The sequence below is a fragment of the Oncorhynchus nerka genome, linkage group LG15 (genome assembly GCF_034236695.1).
Source record: "Oncorhynchus nerka isolate Pitt River linkage group LG15, Oner_Uvic_2.0, whole genome shotgun sequence".
Classification (NCBI taxonomy): Eukaryota; Metazoa; Chordata; class Actinopteri; order Salmoniformes; family Salmonidae; genus Oncorhynchus; species Oncorhynchus nerka.
In genome coordinates this window covers 34,105,679-34,121,259 of record NC_088410.1, presented here as the reverse complement: position 1 = coordinate 34,121,259, position 15,581 = coordinate 34,105,679, and the positions used below count along the sequence as shown (strand labels likewise).

The window sequence follows — 15,581 nt, the reverse complement described above, 5'->3', positions numbered from 1 at the left end:
AGGACTATTCACTGTGCATTATTAGACTGACTGTGTTCTTGCTTACCGCATACATCCTAACAACCCAATGCCTTATTCATACTGTGGGACCTTTATTGTGTGAACACCATGTGACTTTTATTTTGATGAGCTACTCTGGAAGGTTGGGGGCAGAGCCGAGGTTATTGGGTAATCGGGGTCAGTTTTGAGATTGAGTGACTCAACCCTACGCAGCTTGTTGTATTATTTTGCCTCTCCCTAAGCTGTTGTACTTGGCTTATAGGGCCGCCCCAAACTGCACTGTGCTGGCTTGGGGCTCTTCTATTCATATTGGCCGTCCCAGCACGGCTCCAGCAACTATAGTGGATGCGTAACCAGTCCAGCCCAGAACAGATTGCCTTGGCTTTGGTCTGTAATGTGAATCAGGCATACGTTTGAAAAACGATCCGTGCTTCATTCTCTGTGCATCATCACATGTATTCGAATGTGTCTATATGTGTGTGTTGTCAGGAGAAGCAGCGTATGACAGACAAGCTGGAGGACACCAGTCTGAGGCTGAAGGATGAGCTGGACCTCTACAGGAAGATGATGGACAAGCTGAGGCAGAACAGACACGAGTTCCAGAAGGAGAGGGAGGCCATGCAGGAGGTGGGAGGAGAGATAGCACACACACAGGGACGCGCGCGCACACACACACACACACACACACACGCACACTTATGCACACTTTTACATGTAGTGTGAAATGGAAGCTTATGATGCCTCTCCCACTCTTCTGAAATCTCTAGTAGCTGAATGCTTGTACAGAATACATTTTCACATAAACAAGCCTGCCCACTGCATCAGACTGGTCTACATGGCTATCCCAGGTACTCTTTATAACTACACAGTCTCCACGACAGCTACCGCATATCATCCCTGGTTGTCTCCCTCCTCCTGCAGCTGATTGAGGACCTTCGTCGGGAGCTGGAGCACCTGCAGCTGTTCAAACTGGAGACAGAGAAGCCTGGCCACGGCCGCAGCTCCTCCTCTGGGCTGACGGAGTTCAACGCCAAGACCAGAGAGATGGAGCTGGAGCACGAGGTCAAGAGACTCAAACAGGTGGGCTTGAGAGCTAGTGGCTAATGCTAACTCTGTATGAATGCATTGTTACTTCCTCTTTTGGGGTATTTGCTAGGATTTAATTGGGCAAGAGACTGAAACAGGTGGGGCTCAAAAACAATCTTTTACACAGTGTTTTTTGTGTTTTACACACGTTCCACCTCTAAGTATACTGTATGTGTTTGTATATGCCACCACTATATGCTTTTGTGCGAGCTAACAGTGTTTCGTGTGATAGTCTAATGCTGGGAGTACACTCTCAACATAGAGAGTGGCATACACTAGTCATATCTACCTACAGTGCGTCTTATCTACTATAGGTTTGTCCTTTTCGACTTCTTAGATAGTGTGCCATTTCTAGGTGGTGAATACCAGTGATATCTGTCGGTCAAGGGCAGTGAAATGATATTGTTAATGTTCCCCAACCTTGTTAGGAGCATCGGACCGAGTATAACCATGAGATAAGATATCAAGATGAAAGTGTTTCTAAGATGTCCTCTCAGACAAGGCAGAGGCTCTAATGCTGAGACATGCAGTGTTGCGGTATCTTCATGTGTAAAGATTTGATATTCTACTGTAGGCTTCTTTCTTGCCTTCGGTCAGTACACTCTGTCAAACAGACAGTAACGCTAGGAGAATAATCACAGTGCCTCGCCTTGCCTGCAGCTTTCATCTGGATCTGTCTTGCTCTCTATCTCTCTCTCTTTTTTTTCTCTCTCACACTTGCCTGGTTGCCGTCTCTGCTCAGCTGTTACATTTGGCAAATGACAGGAGTGGAATGTTAGCTAAAAAGTCTGGTACCCAGACTACACAGACACACAGACAAGTAAACCATTTTCTGCAGTCACAGGCTTTGATTCAAAGTTTAAACTACAAGGCTGGAAGAGAAACATCTCTAATTGGTGTCAGGCAGATATGCAATACCCTTTTTGTCTTTTCTCAACACTTTTAGATCAAATGGTGCTTATCTTAAAACTCCTTATTTAAAACAGTCATAGGTTACTTTTTCAAATCGGTTATTTTATTAATGACACTGTTTCATATTTGAGAAAGGGTTCAAAAGAGAATGCAGATCAGCTAGCTGATGTGATAGTATTCCAAACAGGGATGAATGAGTCTCTTCCCTCTCATGTCTCCCTGTGCTCCTCTTTGCTCCTCCTCTGTGTGTCCAGCGGTTTGTCTCGCAGGATTTTCCTCTGACCTCTGACCTCCGCCACCTCGTAGTATCCGCTGGGGCACGCCTCCGTCACGGTCAGACGGTAAACAAACCCACTGTTGTTTCTTGTGAGCTTTAACCTTTGACCCCTCCCATTAACCACAGCATAATCATCACCATACAGCGCCTATAGAGCTTCACCCCCTGTCGACACAGGGCGCAGTTTGTGCCATAACACCGTGATAAACATAATAACCCGTGTCCTGTCCTGTAGGTGTTACTGTAGATATGGTGTGCTGTGTCAGCTGCTGTTGAAATCGAGAGATGGTTTGTCGTGGGTGTATTTGTGTGAGGCTTCAGTAGTCTAATCTAACAGGCCTTGCCTACTGACACAGTGTGGATGAAGTGGGGCGCTTGGAGAATTGAGATCTCATCAAGCTGTGGACTCCCTCTAAACCCATCGCTTTAGTCTGTCAAATCAAGCTATGATACTCATCTCTCTCTCTCTCTCTCTCTCTCTCTCTCTCTCGCTCTCTCACTCTACCTCTACTTCCCCCTCCCTCTTCTCTCTCCCAAACTCCCACCCCCCCCTCTATGTCCCTCCCCCTCTCCTTCACTCCCCCTCCACCCAACAGGAGAACCTGAAACTGAGAGAACAGAACGACGACCTGAATGGTCAGATCCTCAGTCTGAGTCTGTATGAGGCTAAGAACCTGTTTGCCACCCAGACCAAGGCCCAGTCGCTGGCTGCTGAGATAGACAACGCCTCACGTGACGACGTGAGTTTTTCATTCATAATGCTAATCATTTGATGATTTGATCATTTCGGAGTAAACCTGCAAGAGTAACCCTAATGATTAAGATCATAGTATGCATGGAATTTAGACAGTAGGCATGTATGTGAGTAACCTTGCCTAAGTCCTGAAGAGTTTCATTCTGCATGACATCAGGGTTAGCTGGTATAACCAGATAATGGCACCTCCATATCTAATGGTAACATCACATTGCTTTGATATTTCTCCACAGTTGATGGAGGCCCTCAAGGAGCAGGAGGAGATCAACTTCCGCCTGCGGCAGTACATGGACAAGATCATTTTGTCTATCCTGGACCACAACCCCTCCATATTGGAGATCAAGACCAACTAGAACCCCCCCTACTAGAAACCCACTACTAGAACCCCCACCGGGAATGGGGAATTTGAAAGGGAAAGGAAGACTAGCCACGCTGGGGCCTGGGACAGCTAGACATCATTGCCCCCTGCTGCCCCAGGAGTGGAACTGTGAACTTGGGTGTATTCATTAGGCACAAAAAAGAAGAAAACAGACTGAAACTGGGAGGTACTACCGGGACTTGCTCAATTAGAAACATTTGTTTTTGTGTTCTGTTGCGAAACGTTTTGCTACGGTCTGGCCTAATGAATACGGCCCTGTTTTCTCTCAGCGACTGGAGCTCTAGTGGATTTTCTGTGTTGACGACTAAATGGAGTTTTGGTACTTCACCGTCGTACTTCTGTTCTATTCTGGGACTCATCAACAGATGTTGGTATCTCCCTCATACTCCTTCATGCACTTTCTTCTATGTTCTCTATTGTTTCCTCACAGCCTCATCTTTAGTATAAAACACAATCGAGATGAATTATTACTGGGGAAAATAATTATACTGGGCAGGTGCTTTGAATATGTAGGGCATTACTGGTTGTTTAACACTGGATATATGTACTCTAGTGGTGTATGTAGAAACAATGTGAACAAAAACCTATTCACATGCAACAGCGTGTGTTGTAGCCATTGGGGAATAAAGGAACAGAGAGAGGCTGGCAGATAGCCACACAGAGATCGTTAGCTTCCAGACAACCCTATCCCCACTGTTTCCTTAAAGTGGATCTGTGTTTGGTCGCTGAAGACCGGTATGTGGGTAGAGGCACGTTGATGAAGAAAGCAAAGCAGCACGTGTTTCTGTGAGTAAGAAGAGTGACAGAAAGAGATGAAAGGAGGGAGAGGAGCGAGAAAGTGTTGTACAAGCATCTCCATGTCAAAAGGTGTTGGCATTGACTGAAGAAGATATCAGTCATGTGAAGTGATAATGAGAGGCAGCAGAACTTGGTGTGATGGAATGCTTTCAGGAGGATGGAATGGCTTTGTGAAGTCAAAGAAGGAACAGATGAAGTGTATCGGTCAGTACAGTACAGGGGAAGAGAAGAGAAGAATGCCTTCCTAGGGAACTCTGAGATGACAGTACAGTATGATCTGTGTAGAGTAATACTGTATGATAAATCCATATAGTAAATTCTTAACTCACACAGTGAGTTGTTAATTGGCTGGTTAAGAATTTCAAGATGCCAATTCCTCTTAATCATGGGTTCCCATTCATTATTTTCTACTCAGACATTCTGTAGTAAGTCTGTCTAAATAAGTTGGTTAGACCCGGGATATCTGCTATGAAGGATGTCCCATTGCATTAAGCTGCTATAGCTACCCACACAAAAAAACTATAGTATACTATGGAATAAATACTATAGTATTCACTGTAGTGTTTTTGCAGACTTTTTTTCTGACTTACACTGCAGTGAATACTGTAGCATTTATTGTAGTATTTACTGTAGTATACTGTATTATACTGTAGTATTTACAGTTAACTAAAGTATAAATACTGTAATAATAGAAAACTGTAGTGTATACTATAGTAATAATGTATTGTTTTTGCGGTTTGTAGTATTTACTGTAGTGTTTTTGCAGACATTACTGTAGTATTTACTACAGTGTTTTTGTTTTATTATCTTTGACATAGAAATGGAGGCTTTCTCCTTCAGGAAAGCTACTGGAGAAATACCAAAAGAGCACATTTTCCATAACCTGTAGCTAGGACTGGGGTCTAAACAGATTGTTCAGAGCTTCTGCTCTTTTCTATAACCTGTAAGAACACACTATATGGTCTATACTTGACATGTAGGTTTCTCACTTAAGGGTGGCACAAATTGCGACATGGGGGAGGGGAATGGGCAGGTTATATGCAAGTAAGATACTGTCGTATTTACGACAGTGCTTTTTTATGGCTAACACTACAATATTTACCATAGCACCTACAGTATACTATAACATTATATAGTACTACTGTTCACATGATCGAGGGATACTACAGTGTGTAGTATAGTATAGTACAGTTTACTATAGAATTCTATAGTAAGTACTTTAGTATAATATAGTGTTTTTTTATGTGGGTATTAGCCTATATGCTTTATATTTCTGTGTCGGACACTGCCACTCCACTCTCCCTATATCCATACTGAACTAGAGACAAACCCTGCCAGCACACAGGGCTGTCAAGTCAACAGCATAACAATGTACAAGCACATGAATGTAACCCAATGGATGTGAATGTACAGAATGCTTAATGCATTCTGCATAGAGATAGATACAGTATTTATCTCTATGTTGTTCCACATCTCAATGTGTTTTATGAATTTCCTCTGGGTGTTAAGCCATGTCAGTGTGGCTCATTGAATCATCCCTATCATCTCTATATAAGATCCTGTAGTATACTGCAGTATATTCATCAGAAGTTCACTTACTGTAGACTAGAGTTTGGTACTAATAAGACTGGAATAGCAATCATACTGGAGTCTATACAGAGTATATGGGTAGTGTTTGCCCTTTGGCTAGTATACTGTAAATATCATGAATGTCTCACGTAGCTAACATTCTCTCTGTTAAAACCTAATGGGTTTTTGTGTACAAATCTACATTTTGTTGACAGTTTTCAAATGTCATACAGTAGGCCTTTGCTGTACTACTGTATTCGAGAGGGCGTTGATAGGCAAAGGGGATAACCTGCTGTAAATTAAATTGCTCTAAACGTACATTTTGCTTCCTTGCACATAAATATGTCGTTTTTTCTTATTTTTGCATGTTCTCACATTTTCTGGTATTCGTGCCTTTAAAACAGTATATAGCTATGTTGTTTAGACAACGTAATAATGAATATTTTTACTGTTGCTTTAAAATCTGTGTCTGAACGATGTTCATGACTTGTAAATGTTGTACAGGATTTGTATTGTGCCACTCACCACACTTTTACTATTTTATACAGTTCTATCAGGAAATGGCCAGGTAATCAACTCTAGTTTATAAAACTGTTACAGCACAGGTTTATTTTTATTTATTTATTTTTGTACTTTTTACCCCTTTTTCTCCTCAATTGGTAGTTACAGTCTTGTCTCATTGCTGTAACTCCCGAACGGACTCGAGAGGGGCGAAGATCGAGAGCCAGTCCTCCGAAACATGACCCTGCCAAGCCGCACTGCTTCTTGACACACTGCTTGCTTAACCCGGAAGCCAGCCGCATCAATGTGTTGCAGGAAACACTGTACAACTGGCAACCAAAGTCAGTGTGTATGCCCCCGGCCCGCCACAGGAGTAGCTAGAGCGCGATGTGACAAGGACAACGCGGCTGGCCATACCCTCCCCTAACCCAGACGAAGCTTGGCCAATTGTGTGCCACCTCATGGGTCACCCAGTCACGTCTGGCTGCGACACAGCCTGGGATGGAACCCGGGTCTGTAGTGATGCCTCAAGCACTGCGATGCAGTGCCTTAGACCGCTGCACCACTTGGAAGGCACAGCACAATGTTTTTTATTTAAAAACAGATGAGCGTTGGGGGAATATCTAGGTTGACACAGAAACAGAAAAAACTATCTATGAATGCAGTGTCCATTGCTTTTCAGGTTGCTTTGGTTTCTGTGTCCTTTCAAAGTATGTTGATAAGGTTTCCCCCTGTCTTCCTATACACTAAATAAACTGGTGAGCAATACTACTTTTCTCTATACCATACCAACCTGGCACTACAAGGTTTACTTCTACAACCTTGAAAGATTCACTTCACACATATTTAAATGAAATTGAGATAAATTGAGAAATGTCTTCAAATTGAGCTTTGACTTCATCCTCATGTAGAAGCCCTCCTGTCGTTTGAGGAGTTGTTGATCATTGGCATCCCATTTCAGACAGTGCAACAGCCAATCACCTGTTGAGCACTGTCACAAAGGTGCACTTGCAACGTTTTTAAATAAACTCAAACGTTTCCCATTCGTTGGCTCCTAGATGCTTCCTAACACAATGAAAGATGTAGTCTCCTGTTCTTCAAGATATTGAGAGGTTTGGGTTTTAAAGCGCACAAGGGGTGGCATTGTGGCAATAAGAATGGCTTGAGCTTGTGATATCTTGTTATTTTCTGTTACCTAGTTTCTGTCATCCTATTTCTCTACCACGTACCACTGTTACGCATACATTAAAGCACTGTACTGCATGTGGCTGTAAGTAGGCTACTACTTATGATATGAGGTCTTATCTGCAATTGTGATGTACAAACAACTTCAAGCTGTAAATAAAGAGATTTGCCCTGGCATGATTACAACCTGACGAATGCTAATTTCTTAAATGAAAATGTCAACTTCTTACAGTATGATCAAAGGAATACTCTGTCCTGTTTTAGGAATAATAATGTTTGCCATTGATTCAGAAATGCAGTAAAACAGGTTTGCTACAATTGATCAAATGTGGGATTTCCTGTATAGCCATAACTCTCTAGCTGCAGTATGCCTCATGAGGAGCCTCTATCTATGCTGACCTAAATCTCACAGTCCTGAGAAATGACTTGTGGGACCCAGAGAATTCTCAAAGAGATGGAAATGATATGGTTCAGTGTACTTCAACACATACATTAAACCCCTGATTCACACTGTCAATTAATTTAATATTATGATGGTGGAGTGGGGAACTAAAACTTGTATTATTTGCATGATTCAATACATTGTCCTACAGAGAATACATAGGGTTGGATTGAAAACAAAAACCCGAAACAGTACAAAATAATAAACCAAGCAGTAACCCACGTGGATGTCAGAACAGAGGAGACTCCCGATGCCGTGCACTTGACGTTATACACCGCATTCGAAGCCCACCGGAGGTACGTGTACGATGAAATGGTTAATTAGCTAGCAATTACCTTGATTGCCTTTTTATAATTGCCCATTCTGAAACCCACGTTTATGTAGTTAAATTGGGCTGTTGAGTTTACACGAAAGGGGGGAAATTATATGCTAATTGATGCTGGAATAAAGTGAGTTTTCTAGCCAGCAATCGACGTTAGCTAACTATCGAACAGTCAATCTATTAGCAACTGGAAGACTTAATTTAGAAAGTTAAAAAAAAAAATGTTCATGCAGAATTTTGTTGTTAAATGTAGTTAGCCTATTGTTGTATTCCATGTTGTCAGTTTAATTATTTGTGAAGGAGGACTTGCCTCGACAAAATTTGTGGCAGCAAGGTGATATCGATAGTGCAAGCTTTCTCTGTCTAACCGCAGGGATTTTGTAGAATGATGCTGTGAAGAAAAATGTATTTAGCAAAAGTGTCAGACGTTATTAGCCGTGCTTGACTTGGACCCGAAATAGGTGCCGGTACTGTTTATATTTTGGTGCAGGAGCTCTACCATACTGTAATGACCTGACTAGATCATAAATGAACAATTGTCCAGACAGAGGCTTGAGTTTGCGAATTGACGGTTTATTGAACCAACTTTACACAGGCTACTGTTTGGGCCGTAGCACACGCCAAATAGATGACAGATAACCCACAAGCCAATCGTGACCTTCTCTTGTGAAGCCCAGACGTAAGAGAGAGAGAACAAAGGCTGAACCTGGTCTTAACTTCCAATGCCCAACCCCCCCTCCACGCCACTCCGCCAACCACCAGGATGCCCGGCATCAGAACATTCCAGGCATTCCCGTGATTGGCAGATAGCAGGTTGATTGACATGTCGGACCCCGCGAACACCGGGTACTGGTCAGTACAACACAACCACCTCCTAGCCTAGCACATAACACACAGCTGTCTGTGCGGGTCGCTACAATACTATTGAACAGGAGCTCAGGAACTCAAGCGTATAAAATTTGACGTGCAGCTACTCTGCTCTGGCGATCTCCTGCCCATGCCAAGCACGGCTTATTAGCTAACATGACAACATTTCTGTGTTCATGCTTTTCTCTGCAGGACTACAGTAAAGTATTGAGGGAGACCTGTAACAGTGGACCATGCTTCAGACAGTGAGTAACCCCCCAGGCTTGTGCATCAGTGCCAAAACCATTCCAGAGAGAAAGCCAATATATTCCTGCCCTGGCGCCACAGACCCTGTTCCAGAGAGGAAGCTGATGTATTCAGGCAATGGTATACTGGACCCTGCTCCAGAGCGTAGGTACAGGCAGGCCTATTTTTCCAGGTATAGGTGGAAATGGAGGAAGAAGTCCAAAAAAAACCCACAGCCGTTGCCGCCAGCCTCACCTCTGCCACCATATGAGGAGGAAAACTGGGAGGAGGAGATGGGAATCGTAGAGACATGGATTTGCTCCATATGGTAAGGAGGGGGAGAGATACAGTGGGGTCTGGAATTATTGGATCTCTTGATTAAAAATGAGGCACAAATACAGTTTAAAATACAAATACTGAGCTGTATTGTATGAAAATTGTTATTTTATACTAATACAATTGCTCAGAGAAGGGAGAAAAAAAAATGGGGTCAAAATGATTGGAGCTGCTGTTTTCAATACTCCATCACCCTCCCCTTTGAGAATAAGGAAACTGAACATTTTTCTAAAATGTTTTATGAGATTGGAGAACACGTTGGGAGGGAACTTAGACCATTCCTCTATACAGAATCTTTCCAGGTCTTTGAAATCCTTTGTCTGCGCTGCACTTCTCTCTTCGATTCACACCACAGGTTTTCAATGAGGTTCAAGTCCGGAGACTGAAATAGCCATTGCAAAATGATGATTTTTGGGGTCAATTAACCATTTCTTTGTGGATTTTGATGTGTGCTTGAGGTTATGGTCTAGCTGGAAGATCCACGTGTGGGCAAGTTTCAGCCTTCTGGCAGAGGCAACTAGGTTTTTGGCTGAAATGTCATGATACTTGGTACAAAATCAAATCAAATCAAATTTTATTTGTCACATACACATGGTTAGCAGATGTTAATGCGAGTGTAGCGAAATGCTTGTGCTTCTAGTTCCGACAATGCAGTAATAACCAACAAGTAATCTAACTAACAATTCCAAAACTACTGTCTTATACACAGTGTAAGGGGATAAGGAATATGTACATAAGGATATATGAATGAGTGATGGTACAGAGCAGCATAGGCAAGATACAGTAGATGGTATCGAGTACAGTATATACATATGAGATGAGTATGTAAACAAAGTGGCATAGTTAAAGTGGCTAGTGATACATGTATTACATAAGGATGCAGTAGATGATATAGAGTACAGTATATACGTATGCATATGAGATGAATAATGTAGGATATGTAAACATTATATTAGGTAGCATTGTTTAAAGTGGCTAGTGATATATTTTACATCAATTCCCATTATTAAAGTGGCTGGAGTTGAGTCAGTGTCAGTGTGTTGGCAGCAGCCACTCAATGTTAGTGGTGGCTGTTTAACAGTCTGATGGCCTTGAGATAGAAGCTGTTTTTCAGTCTCTCGGTCCCAGCTTTGATGCACCTGTACTGCCCTCGCCTTCTGAACAGGCAGTGGCTCGGGTGGTTGATGTCCTTGATGATCTTTATGGCCTTCCTGTAACATCGGGTGGTGTAGGTGTCCTGGAGGGCAGGTAGTTTGCCCCCGGTGATGCGTTGTGCAGACCTCACTACCCTCTGGAGAGCCTTACGGTTGAGGGCGGAGCAGTTGCCGTACCAGGCGGTGATACAGCCTGCCAGGATGCTCTCGATTGTGCATCTGTAGAAGTTTGTGAGTGCTTTTGGTGACAAGCCAAATTTCTTCAGCCTCCTGAGGTTGAAGAGGCGCTGCTGCGCCTTCTTCACGATGCTGTCTGTGTGAGTGGACCAATTCAGTTTGTCTGTGATGTGTATGCCGAGGAACTTGAAACTTGCTACCCTCTCCACTACTGTTCCATCGATGTGGATAGGGGGGGTGTTCCCTCTGCTGTTTCCTGAAGTCCACAATCATCTCCTTAGTTTTGTTGACGTTGAGTGTGAGGTTATTTTCCTGACACCACACTCCGAGGGCCCTCACCTCCTCCCTGTAGGCCGTCTCGTCATTGTTGGTAATCAAGCCTACCACTGTTGTGTCGTCCGCAAACTTGATGATTGAGTTGGAGGCGTGCGTGGCCACGCAGTCGTGGGTGAACAGGGAGTACAGGAGAGGGCTCAGAACGCACCCTTGTGGGGCCCCAGTGTTGAGGATCAGCGGGGAGGAGATGTTGTTGCCTACCCTCACCACCTGGGGGCGGCCCGTCAGGAAGTCCAGTACCCAGTTGCACAGGGCGGGGTCGAGACCCAGTGTCTCGAGCTTGATGACGAGCTTGGAGGGTACTATGGTGTTGAATGCCGAGCTGTAGTCAATGAACAGCATTCTCACATAGGTATTCCTCTTGTCCAGATGGGTTAGGGCAGTGTGCAGTGTCGTTGATATTGCATCGTCTGTGGACCTATTTGGGCGGTAAGCAAATTGGAGTGGGTCTAGGGTGTCAGGTAGGGTGGAGGTGATATGGTCCTTGACTAGTCTCAAAGCACTTCATGATGACGGAAATGAGTGCTACGGGGCGGTAGTCGTTTAGCTCAGTTACCTTAGCTTTCTTGGGAACAGGAACAATGGTGGCCCTCTTGAAGCATGTGGGAACAGCAGACTGGTATAGGGATTGATTGAATATGTCCGTAAACACACCGGCCAGCTGGTCTGCGCATGCTCTGAGGGCGCGGCTGGGGATGCCGTCTGGGTTAACACGAGGGTTAACACGTTTAAATATCTTACTCACCTCGGCTGCAGTGAAGGAGAGACCGCAAGATCCCCAGGACCAGTGAAAGCAAAATAGTCCCGTAACAATCGAAGATCAACCACCGTTATTTTACAGTAGGGATGAGGTATTTTTTGCATATGCATTCTTTCGATGGCCAAACCGGTCGATCCCGATCTACTGGTCGATCTCCAAGAAATTTCTAATCGGTCGCCTTGCTTTCCTGTTTTTTATTATTTATTTGTTTCACGCTGTTTGTGGTAGTTGCTCTTGATTAAGGTGCCCCGCGTGCCGGGAAGTCGACGTGTTCCCATTTTGAAACGTTTCATGTGTCTGAAGGTACAAACTCTGCGTACCCAACGAGCCCAATCAAGTGCACATATAGGCCTACAGCTGGCCAATCAGATAACTCTGATCACCGTGCAGCTTCCACGAGTCCACAGAGAAGCCTGAGCATCGTTTCTTTCTGATGAAAAAAAATGCTTCTGTCTGGGAAGGTTCTCTTCTGCACAACCAATCCAGTAAATGGGGAGGAGGATTTAAAATGCGGTGCTGCCTTGTAAATGTCCAAAAGCAGATGCCACATCCTTTATTTGTAGCACTGGTGCACCTAACTTCAAAAAGAAAGGAGAACCAGACTAAATGTAGGCCCACCAGATGCATTTTTTATTTTTTACTGCATATGACTGTCCTATCATTCTAAAATGTCATCAGTTGTTACCTTGATGTAGAACGCATCACTAGACATTACAATAAAAACAACTTTTGATATTTGTATTCAAAAGTGCAACAGCAAACCTATTTACATAGGTAATTTGTTTTGGACAAACAAATGTAACATACAAAACAGATTTGTTTTTGTATTCAAAAGGGCAATAGCAAATGTATGTGTGTGTGATTTAAAACATTACCTGCATTGTATTTAAAAGTGCACATTAAAATGTAATCTCTAGCTCTGCCTGGTGATCGGCTTTCTGTCACATACCGCTGCCCGGTACTAGACGTGCCTATGATGTTGCTGCAGCTCTTTCCTCGTACTACAAAGTGTATCGATAAGCTTTGCTATTATTAGTGGCTTGTCTTTTTAATATCGAGTAATATTTTAACAACATGAATTGGTGGATGAGGCAGAAATATTGAAGTGAGATTCGAATTTTGCCATCGGCTGGAAGACTGTAATATGCAGGCACTATCAGTCCAGTAAAATAAAAAAAGGCAAATTATTTCAATTTATGCTGACTCAGCTGTGCATAACAAGTAATACAACAAATTATCTAATATTACCGGTGTGATCATAAACCAAGTTTTGAAATATAATATAATTGTCTGAGAAGAACAATATTGTAATGCCATTTGCAGGGTAATTCAAGCATAGCCAATATGCTGTGATAATGTATCAGGCTATGGCCTATTGCACAAATTTCATAGGCTAATGTAGCATTTGTTTGTGTTTATTATGTCATGTTTAAACAATTATCTGAACGGTAGATCTCGGCCTGCATTTTGACTGAAAGTGATCTCTGCTCTGAAAAGGTTGGTGACCACTGGTCTAGGACAAGTTAGATTCAAATATTGGACTATTAATGTATGTAACTTACTGCCATTACTCCCAGGTCAATAACAATGTATCCATATTACTAGACAATCGGTAGTACAAGGAAGGAACCATTATTTATTTCAGACCTAATATCATATCAAGTCTTGTCTTGTTCTCTTGGTTTGTATAGAAATGTTGACACAAATTTTTGGCAGCACTAACAGTGCAATTTTATTTGTTTCTATACAATTTCTCTAACTAAGGACTTTTTCATGGAGGGTGGTGTTCAGTTGTACCAAACTGGAGAACACATTTAGCTGAAACAGAGGTGCTAGAGGACTTCTTCAGTAAGAACATTTTTTGGTTTTCCATTTTGCTATATCGTGCCCTACTGAAGATTTTCAATGCGCTGCTCATAACAAAACATTAGATATAAATATTATAGAACAGACATACAGTTGAAGTCGGAAGTTTACATACACTTAGGTTGGGGTCATTAAAACTTGTTTTTCAACCACTCCACAAGTTTCTTGTTAAACTATAGTTTTGGTATGTTGGTTAGGACATCTACTTTGTGCATGACACAATTAATTTGTCCAATAATTGGTTACAGACAGATTATTTCATTTATAATTCACTGTATCATAATTCCAGTGGGTCAGAAGTTTACATACACTAAGTTGACTGTCCTTAAACAGCTTGGAAAATTCCAGAAAATAATGTCATGGCATTAGAAGCTTCTGACATCATTTGAGTCAATTGGAGGTGTACCTGTAGATGTATTTCAAGGCCTACCTTCAAACTCGGTGCCTCTTTGCTTGACATCATGAGAAAATCAAAAGAAATGTGTAGACCTCCACAAGTCTGGTTCGTCCTTGGGAGCAATTTCCAAACGCCTGAATGTACGTTCAAATCAATCCCAGTCCAACAGCAAAGGACCTTGTGAATATGCTGGAAACGGGTACAAAATGATCTATATCCACAGTAAAACAAGTCCTATATCGACATAACCTGAAAGGCCGCTCAGCAAGGAAGAAGCCACTGCTCCAAAACCGCCATTAAAAAAAGCCAAACTATGGTTTGCAACTGCACATGGGGACAAAGATCGTACTTTTTGGAGAAATGTCCTCTGGTCTGATGAAACAAAAATAGAACTGTTTTGCCATAATGACCATCGTTATGTTTGGAGGAAAAAGGGGGGGGCTTGCAAGCTGAAGAACACCATCCCAACCGTGAAGCACAGGCGTGGCAGCATCATGTTGTGGGGGTGCTTTGCTACAGGAGGGACTGGTGCACTTCACAAAATAGATGGCATCATGAGGTAGGAATATTTGTGGATATATTGGAGCAACATCTCAAGACATTAGTCAGGCAGTTAAAACTTGGTTGCAAATGCATCTTCCAAATGGACAATGACCCCAAGCATACTTCAAAATTTGTGGCAAAATGGCCTAAGGACAACAAAGTCAAGGTATTGGAGGGGCCATCAAAGCCCTGACCTCAATCTTATATAAAATGTGTGGGCAGAACTGAAAAAACATGTGCGAGCAAGGAGGCCTACAAACCTGACTCTCTGTCAGGAGGAATGGGCCAAAATTCATCCGAGTTATTGTGGGAAGCTTGTGGAAGGCTACCCAAAACGTTTGACCCAAGTTAAACAATTAAAGGCAATGCTACCAAATACTAATTGAGTGTATGTAAACTTCTGACCCACTGGGAATGTGATGAAAGAAATAAAAGCTGAAATAAATAATTCTCTCTACTATTATTCTGACATTTCACATTCTTAGGATCACCACTTTATTTTAACTACCCTAAGACAGGGAATTTTTACTAGAATTAAATGTCAGGAATTGTGTATTTGGCTAAGGTGTATGTAAACTTCCGACTTCAACTGTACTTCTCTGCCATGCTGAATAGGGAATAATGTCCGCTCTATTACAAAACATTTATCTGCAACATTCAGAGCGTTGCTCCTCTAGAACATGACCCAGGACTGT

The 15,581-nt window shown here is 42.6% G+C and overlaps 1 protein-coding gene across 3 annotated transcripts in view; it reads left to right on the top strand.

The window, feature by feature from the left end:
• The window catches only part of LOC115142472 (rab11 family-interacting protein 4A-like), an 87,972-nt gene extending 80,320 nt beyond the window's left edge, over nt 1-7,652 (top strand). For 2 of the 3 annotated variants that reach the window (XM_029681973.2, XM_029681972.2), the window contains 5 exons: nt 490-627; nt 922-1,080; nt 2,253-2,339; nt 2,872-3,015; nt 3,263-7,652. In XM_029681973.2, coding sequence (XP_029537833.1) covers nt 490-627; nt 922-1,080; nt 2,253-2,339; nt 2,872-3,015; nt 3,263-3,382 — 648 coding nt within the window. In that variant the 3' untranslated portion in view covers nt 3,383-7,652. The remainder of the gene's footprint in view (nt 1-489; nt 628-921; nt 1,081-2,252; nt 2,340-2,871; nt 3,016-3,262) is intronic. The other variant, XM_065001525.1, reaches the window with a different exon arrangement.
• The last annotated feature ends 7,929 nt before the right edge of the window (nt 7,653-15,581 follow it).